This window comes from Neolamprologus brichardi, chromosome 12, assembly GCF_056152115.1.
Source record: "Neolamprologus brichardi isolate AB-2024 chromosome 12, ASM5615211v1, whole genome shotgun sequence".
Classification (NCBI taxonomy): Eukaryota; Metazoa; Chordata; class Actinopteri; order Cichliformes; family Cichlidae; genus Neolamprologus; species Neolamprologus brichardi.
In genome coordinates, this window is record NC_142115.1 from 32,136,309 (window position 1) to 32,145,515 (window position 9,207).

Genomic DNA, 9,207 nt, shown 5'->3' on the forward strand with positions numbered 1-9,207 from the left:
GGGCGAGCTGTTCGCGCATGCGCACACCTCGCATCTTCCTGCAAATGACTCGAAATGGGCAGCATTGGATTGTTGTATTGAATTAAGCTATATTTGTGTCTGAAATTCGTCCTGCTTCATCTCCGGTCTCATACGTTTACCGCGACAACGAGCCCAAATGTCGGAATAACGGGGGGAAATGCGGCTAAGCTGTCAGTCATCTACCTAACAAGCTAACCAGCTAGCAGCATCATCAGCTGGTTGTATTAAAGACATCAGTGTCGGTGAGACTGCTCGCTGGGAAATGTATGTTCTCTACACAATTATCGCATCTTTAGTTTTTTTCTTCATTCTGAAATGGATGAAAAAGAGGCGATATTTCACCGACCTGAAAAGACTTGATGGTAAAACAGTTCTTATAACAGGTAAATGTGTGGGGCAGCACACACCTTTAGTAAGCTTTGTTGTTGATGCAGTGTTAATGGGGTTTAAGTTTTTAATAGAAGTCAAAATACTAAATAATATTACAATAAAACTTAGATTATTCCAAGCAGGGTTACAGTAATAGATTTCACATAAGCACTAATATATAAATGTCCTATCATTTTTCCTAGGTGGTAATTCAGGTATAGGTAAGGAGACCGCTGTTGCCTTGGCACTGAGAGGCGCCCGTGTCGTCATCGCTTGCAGAGACCCGGACAGGGCCGAGACGGCCGTCAGAGAGATCAAGTTAAAGAGTCACAGTCTGAACGTCCTTCACATGGAGCTGGATCTGGCCAACCTGCGCTCAGTGAGGGAATTCTGTAAGAACTTTCTCCAGAAAGAGAAGAGGCTTGATATCCTGATCAATAATGCAGGTGAGTGTATCAACCACATTTAGGTCTCTTGATCTATGAAACAATATCAAAAGCAATATATAGAATAGGAACTATTTCCTTTTAATAAATCGTATTTGGATTGGAGTTGATTAGCTTACGCTATTTAGGTTTGTTTTTCCATGTCAGATCCAAAAGAAGCAAGCTGCTGATGTCGTGCAGAAAATCCTGCATAGAAAAGTTTGCAGTGACAGCAGAAGCTTATTCAGACTGTATACTGATAGTTTTACTTTAAACCTACAGATGCTTCCCCGCACACATTGTCATAAACATATGTGTTGTACATACACTGTATGTAGAAAAAAGAAAAAAAAAAAGCAGCAGGATTTTATAGTCACCTGTTTCCTGCCTCACCATCTCATTGTTTTTTTGATCTCTTTCTTTCTCTTTGTGCAGGCATGCCCAGCATCCTTGACTGGACAGATGATGGCTTCAGCATGTGTTTTGGCATCAACCACTTGGGGCACTTCCTTCTAACCAACCTGCTTCTTCCTCGCCTGAAGGAGTGTGCCCCCAGCCGGGTGGTGACCCTCACATGCTCCACTTACAAATACCAGAAATTGAACTTCCAGGACCTCAATTACAACTTACTTCCCTTCTTCACCTACTGCCGCAGCAAGCTGGCGAATATCTACTTCAGTCAGGAACTGGCTCGCATCACTGACGGGAAAGGAGTTACTTCATATGCTGTACACCCTGGTAAAACCTTTTATCAACAGTTCTCTTCAATTAGTTTTTATTATGTCTTCTTTCTATAATTTTGGCTTGAGGTAGAATGGTTAAAAATGAGAGATTTTGTTTTACCCTTCCATCTTTATCCTTCAAGAGGTACATTTTCCTAACAAAGCTTGCAGTTTTACTGTAAAAAAACAAAACAAAACAAAAAAACACCCTCTCCCCTTCCTTTTTATACAATATTTGGGAAGTCTCTTCTGGTTTTGAAAAGTGAGACCAATGTTAAATGTGGTTAAATCTGCATTGTTTCTCATAGCCAGCAGGGGGCGACTCCTGGTTGCAAAAAGAAGTGCTTAGTCTTTGAGAAAAAACTTTTCACCTTTCTTGATCTATGACTTGAACAACCTGTTGAGGTTTCAAGTGCAAGTTTCACAACTTACTGAATGAAACATGCAGTTGATTTTTTTTAAAATTATGGTGTCTTTAGAGTCAGAGAAGGCAATAAAGCAGGGTTTCCTTTGGGATAACTGTTTGGGTCTGCCGTGTTATTAATGAATCATGTTTCACATGAGCATAATCCATGGTTTTTCAGTCAGATCCACCTTTGCTCACAAAACCATTTAGAGAGAATAGCAGTATAGGAGATTATGATTTTTCGTTTTATTTAATTACCTGGATGAGGAAAAAAATTGTACCATGCATGATAGCTGAAATTAACAGTACCAAACTCTTCCACCGCATCTTGACTGTTTGATCCATTGTAGTGATGTACAGAGGCAAAAATACAAACTTGTGTCATTCAACTATTTAAAGACCTAAAAATTTAATAATTATCCTCATATCTTGGATTTTTATGTTACTCCAGGTTTTGTGCAAAGCAACTGGACATGCCACTACTCTTTCCTGTTCCGGATGCTGATGCAGGTGATCATGTGGATGTTTTTTGTGCCGTGTGAGATTGGAGCTCAGACTGTCATCTACTGTGCCGTGTCAGATGAAGCTGCCAAACACAGCGGGGGGTACTTCGTCGACTGCCGACCTGCAGTGCTCCGTCCTTTTGCAAAAGATGCAGGTGTGGCCAAAAAGCTGTGGGAGGCCAGTGAGAGACTGGTGAAGCTAGCTTAACTGAGGAATCTGAAGGCACTTTTGAAATGACCCCACCCCTTCTTGTCTTTGTCTATATTATTTCAGCAGATTTTGTTATGTTTTCGTGAACATTTTGCTGTGTAAATTCTCTTTTATGTACTTGTGTATTTCAAGTAAAATACTTTATTTTACAAACACAAATTTTTGTGGAAGACTTACTCTGCCTTATTTCTCTTGCAGTTGTACATGCATATTCATTTAATGAATCAGTGACTTCATGGTTTAAACACTTCATTTACAGCATAATTTATGTGGTGATTGTTCAAACAGGACGGGTTATATTTTGATAAAGCAACCACAATAGTATGAGATATCTATCTGTATTAAAGGCTCTTCATAGGGAGTTTTACAGTTTTTAAATTGTTAATGAATCAAATTGCACCCTGGGCTGTTGAGAAGATGTGGTGTCAGTTTTCCTCCAGGGAAGCTAATTTGAGTACTCTCAACTTTGCTGAATGGAGCTCCAGACCATAAAAACACAAACACTGTAAATCAAACAAAGAGATAAGTAGCGAGTCGATTGAAAAGGATATTTCAAATATAAGAAGCAAGTGGTGAAAACACTGGAGAAAGACGGATGAAGAATGGTGCTTTACTGCTGTGGAATAAGAACAAGCTTGTGTACGCATATAAAGCAGTCTGACCACCTAAACAATATCAAGGCTGATTTGCTAACTCTCATTTCTTGCTTATATTATATTTAATTAGCAAAAACTCATCTGAATTTGTGTGGACATCATTTCTCTGTGTTTATATCCACCAGGTAAAGCAAAGCTAACACTTCCCTTACAGATTGTCTTAGGGGTAAATTCACCATCAGTTTGTCAACATTTAGAGTTTTTTCATTTCTTGGTAAAATGTACTTTAAGTTATTTTTTGTTTAGAAGTAGCTTTTTATCCATACATGCACTGCATATGAGAAGCTTGGAAGCACTTAGGCCTTAAAACTTTTGGTTGGTTTTTAAAAAGTAAAGAATGCCTATATTGGATCATATATTACCAGGCAATAAATACAGTGAGAAGTTAGTGTATGTTAAATTCACTTTTAAAAAAAGGTGATGGGGGAGCACATAGAAAATCTTCCAATTGATACAATTGGGAAAGAATTTAGTAACACAAACTAAAGGGAAATACATGAGGAGTCTGTTGTTTATTAAGATGCTGCATGCAGCAAAGATCAGGATATTAAAGCTGTCAGTACTAAAACTAAAACCAAAACATTTTATCTAAATGAATTTGAAATTCACTTTACATTCATTATTTTCATCACAGGTATCTGTGCTGTGACAAAGTAGGTTTTCCACATTTTTTCATTTCATCAGGTCTGATGGGAACATTGCACAGGTTTTCAGCCCCACCTAGTTCTGTCAAACGTACTAGTAAAAGCAAAGGACAGAGTGTTTTCCATTAATAATGAATTTCCAAATATCATTTAAGTTAAGAAACACCGAGAGAGAAACACTGTCAACACAACAATAACTAAACACATTGACTGTGGCAGCCTTCACTAACAGTGGTTAGCAGATGATCTCACAAAGAGTAATTGTGAGCGCTGGTCTTATGTCGTATGTCACACACAGGTGTCGCCAATGCGTGTCACGTCACAGAAATGACCGTTTGGACTCTGCAAGAGAGCATCAAACATGGGACATTGAAAGGTAGAAGAAAGTTTTATTCTCTGATGAGTAAACATTTAACCTTGATGGTCCTGATGGCTTCAAACTTTACTGGCATGACAAACAGATTCCACCTGAGATGTTTTCTAATTACCACAGTGGACAGGGCACCATAATGGTCTGGGGTGCTTTTTCCTTCAGTGGAACAATGGGACTTCAGGATGTGCAGGGGCGTCAAACGGCCGCTGAGGACCTGTTCCCCATCCTCTTGTTATCCCTGTGTGTATTTAAGCCCTGTGTTTTTCTTGGTCTGTGTTGTGATCTCCCTCATGCCATACTGTGTGTTCTGCCACACAGTAATTTGTTTAGCTTTGCGTGTTTCCAGCAATAAAGTTGTTTTGAGTGCACTTTTCACCTCCTGGAGTCTGCACATTGGGTCTCCCCTACCTGCCTGCCGCACACAGTGCATGACAATTGGATCCTTCGGCTCAGTGCTGGTGAAATTTTTGTGGGTCTTCCACTTGACTTTTTCTCTGTCATAACTCTCATGGTCATTTAAGAAATTCAAAATGACTGTCTTACTTTGTGCCCCCTCAGCAGCAATGGCACACTGCGAGAGACCGTACCTATGCAGTTCAACAACCTGACCACAAAGGGCCTTTGCCATTAGAACATCATAAAAGTGACTACCTGAAAGATAATGACAATGAATTCACATTTTTACATTTAAAGGCATGTGGTCCTAAACTTTGGATCAACTGTAAAACTACCTGTTTCAGTTGTTTTTTTTTTAATGCTCAAATGTTTTGTCTCACTCCCATTTCTTCTTGTTGTAAGTTGAAGCTCTACTTGAAGCCTTGTTAAGATCCATCCATCCATCCATCCATCTTCATCCGCTTTATCCGGGGCCGGGTCGCGGGGGCAGCAGCCTAAGCAAAGAGGCCCAGACCTCCCTCTCCCCAGCCACCTCCTCCAGCTCATCCGGGGGAACACCAAGGCGTTCCCAGGCCAGCCGAGAGATATAATCTCTCCAGCGTGTCCTGGGTCTGCCCCGGGGCCTCCTCCCGGTGGGACATGCCTGGAACACCTCACCCAGGAGGCGCCCAGGGGGCATCCTTGTCAGATGCCCAAACCACCTCAGCTGGCTCCTTTCGATGTGGAGCAGCAGCGGCTCTACTCTGAGCCCCTCCCGGATAGCCGAACTTCTCACCCTATCTCTAAGGGAGATGCCAGCCACCCTTCGGAGGAAGCTCATTTCCGCCGCTTGTATCCGCGATCTCGTCCTTTCGGTCACTACCCACAGCTCGTGGCCATAGGTGAGGGTAGGGACGTAGATCGACCGGTAAATTGAGAGCTTCGCTTTTACACTCAGCTCCCTCTTCACCACGACGGACCGGTGCAGCGTCTGCATTACTGCAGCCGCAGCCCCAATCCGTCTGTCGATCTCCGGCTCCCTTCTCCCATCACTCGCGAACAAGACCCCGAGATACTTGAACTCCTCCACTTGGGGCAGGACCTCATCCCCGACCCGGAGTGGGCACTCCACCCTTTTCCGGCTGAGAACCATGGCCTCAGATTTGGAGGTGCTGATCCTCATTCCCGCTGCTTCACACTCGGCTGCGAACCGCTCCAGTGCGAGCTGGAGGCCCTCACCCGATGAAGCCAACAGAACCACATCATCCGCAAAGATCAGAGATGAGATCCTGAGGCCACCAAAGCGAAAGCCCTCCGCCACTTGGCTGCGCCTAGAAATCCTGTCCATAAAAATTATGAACAGAACCGGTGACAAAGGGCAGCCCTGGCGGAGCCCATCACCCACCGGGAACGAGTCCGACTTATTGCCGGCAATGCGAACCAAGCTCTTGCAACGGTTGTATAGGGATCGAATGGCCCGTAGCAATGGGCCAGACACCCCATACTCCCGCAACACCTCCCACAGGACACCCCGAGGGACACGGTCGAATGCCTTCTCCAAGTCCACAAAACACATGTAGACTGGTTGGGCAAACTCCCATGCACCCTCAAGTATCCTCGAGAGGATGAAGAGCTGGTCCAGTGTTCCGCGACCAGGACGAAAACCGCATTGTTCCTCCTGCATCAGAGGTTCGACTAGCGGACGAACTCTCCTTTCCAGCACCCTGGCATAGACTTTCCCGGGGAGGCTTGTTAAGATCCAACCATGCAAAATAAGATTTTTTGCCACTTTTCAAGTGGTCTTGAACTTTTGATTGGGACTGTATATTATTACATATTATCTGGATGTTGTGTTCAGTTTGACCAGTTTATCAGTCCTGTCTCCTGATATTATGACTCTTAGTAAGAGTTTTACTGGAATAATAAATATTATATAAAAAAAGTCTGGCAACTGGGGAAAAAACTGTCCCATATGTGAAAAGAAATCTTGATTTTCCAGGAAGGAACTTTACACTGAAAGAAATTCTTTGCTGGGAGACTCATGTGAAGAATCATGTGAGACAGAAAAGCGAGGGAATTAAATCGTCGTGTGTAGTAGTTGTTCTTAGTGGACGATTATGTCATTATAATATATATTACAGTAATATGTTGAACTATTAATGTATTAATATAGGATTGTTTGCCCTTTTTTTTTAACTGCTGTGCCATGAATAACATGAATAACGCTATATTTGAATGTCGATCCTTGGTGTACAGAGGTAGGTCGGTGCAGTCTAAACTCAAACCAGAATTTAAACAACGACGCATATTCATGTTGGTTCAGCTAAATGTTTTTTTCTGAAGCATCAGAGGAAGTTTGGTGGAGTATTCAACATCTGTAACACAGAAATGGCGCCATCTAGTGGGAATATAGCAAGTCCGTTACTATCAGCTCCACCCACAACAGAGTAAATGAAACTTAAACTCATTGTCGACTACACTGGAGGCGCCATTACATTAAAACCTGCGCTCTGTACCGAAGATCACAATTTGGCGACATTATCAGGCAAAGAGGTCGTATTTCGGTGAGTCATAAAAAAAATTACGAAATGGCGGAGAAATTCGCACTTTTTGAAAATTCCCTGAGCTGCCATGTGTGTTCAGAGACGTTCAGAGATCCTGTGTCTCTGAGCTGCGGCCACAGCTTCTGTTCAAGCTGCCTGCAGAAATTCTGGGAACAAACTAAAAACAAAAACTGTCCCATTTGTAAAAGAAAATCTTCAAAGGATGAACCATCCATGAACTTTGCTCTCAAAGAACTTGCTGACTCCTTTGCTAAGAGACACAGTGAGAGCTCACCTGAGACAGAAAAAGAAAAAGAGGAAGAGAAGGAAGAAGAGAAGGAGGAGGTGGTGTGTGATAAACATCCAGACGTCCCTTACTGGTACTGTGAGGATGAAGACAGAGCTGTGTGTCCTGTGTGTGAGTTTTCTCTCCACCAGAGTCACAAAGTGGTTCCTGTAGAAGAAGCAGTCAGTGACCTGAAGGAGCAGCTGAAATCTGACTTAAAGTCTCTGCAGGACAAGAGGAACGAATACAAACAAGTGGAGGAAACATACAATGAAATGAGTGAACACATGAAGAAGCAGCTGTTGTCCACAGAGAGGCAGATCAGAGCAGAGTTCAAGAAGCTCCAGCAGTTCCTGAAAGAGGAAGAGGAGTCCAGACTGGCAGCTCTGAGGGAGGAAGAGGAGCAGAAGGGGAGGACTATCAGCAGAGAGATGAAGATGATTGAGGAGCAGATCTCCTCTCTGTCAGACAGCATCTCTGCTGTTGAAGAAGAGCTGCAGAAACACAGCGTGCCATTCCTCAGCAGTTATAAAGACACTCAGAGCAGAGCCAGAGCCCAGAGCTCAGTGTCAGATCCACAGCTGGTCTCAGGAGCACTGATAGATGTGGCCAAACACCTGGGCAACCTGTCCTTCAGAGTGTGGGAGAAGATGAAGGAGAAGGTCCACTTCAGTCCTGTCATTCTGGACCCAAACACTGCAAGTCGCCATCTCTATCTGTCTGATGATCTGACCAGTGTGAGGAATGGAGACACAGTGCAGCAGCTTCCTGATAATCCAGAGAGAAACACTTATGGTTCCACTGTTTTTGGCTCTGAGGGCTTCAGCTCAGGGAAACACAGCTGGGAGGTGGAAGTGGGAGACCATCCTGGCTGGGTTATAGGTTTAAGTAAAGAGTCAGTTGACAGGAAGGGAGAGTGTTTTGCTTCACCAAAACATGGACTCTGGTGTTTATTGCATCGCAGTGGAAAATACACTAAAGGTGGTGGTCAGACTGTGACAGTGAAGAAGAGTCTCCAGAGGATCAGAGTCCAGCTGGACTATGACAGGGGGGAGGTGTCCTTCTATGACCCTGAAGACATGACTCTGATCTACACTCACAGAGACACTTTCACTGAGAAACTCTTCCCATATTTCAATGTTGGAAAGGCAGGAGACGCCAAAACCTCTGATATCAAAATATGTCAGACTCAGATTTCTCTGAAAACTGCAACGAGGTCTCTGTGAACTTTTCTTCTCTTGTCTCATCCTTTTAGTTACAGCTTGTTTTGTGGTTGTTTGTTTTTCAATTTAGGCAACTCCTGTTTTTATTTTTTATGTGAGAAATTGCAGAAAGAAAGATTAGTATCTGAAGCATTTTATACAATGTGATAAAAATCATTTTCAAATCACAGTAAAATTAAATGATAAAAGTAATTTTTGCTTTGTATTCTTGCCATCTCTGTTTGAAGGTCCTTAAAACTTTATATTTATTTGTTCTTTTTTTGGTTGATTTTTTTCCTTTTTTGACAAATATATAGCAGTTTCAAGTCATTGGGTGTTCATGAAACAGTTTTTAAACATTTAAACAGTGCGAAGTTGAACATACTTCCATGTGTCAGACATTGATGAACAAGCACTGATAAATTTCACTTTCCTTTCCTTCATCAGTTATTTAGATCCATATCAGCTAAT

At 42.6% G+C, this 9,207-nt stretch overlaps 2 protein-coding genes across 2 annotated transcripts; both read left to right on the forward strand.

Moving 5' to 3' along the window:
* The first annotated feature begins 1 nt into the window (after nt 1).
* Nucleotides 2–2,833, forward strand: si:dkey-174n20.1 (retinol dehydrogenase 14). The gene is made up of 4 exons (XM_087849352.1): nt 2–404; nt 594–836; nt 1,251–1,553; nt 2,395–2,833. Exons 1-4 carry the CDS (start codon nt 284–286, stop codon nt 2,652–2,654), a joined length of 927 nt encoding a protein of 308 aa, XP_087705478.1. The 5' UTR covers nt 2–283; the 3' UTR covers nt 2,655–2,833.
* A 4,365-nt stretch (nt 2,834–7,198) lies between these two features.
* On the forward strand, nt 7,199–9,207 carry LOC118455218 (nuclear factor 7, brain-like). Its single transcript, XM_087848769.1, has one exon. The coding sequence runs from the start codon at nt 7,294–7,296 to the stop codon at nt 8,758–8,760; it is 1,467 nt and encodes a 488-aa protein (XP_087704895.1). The 5' UTR covers nt 7,199–7,293; the 3' UTR covers nt 8,761–9,207.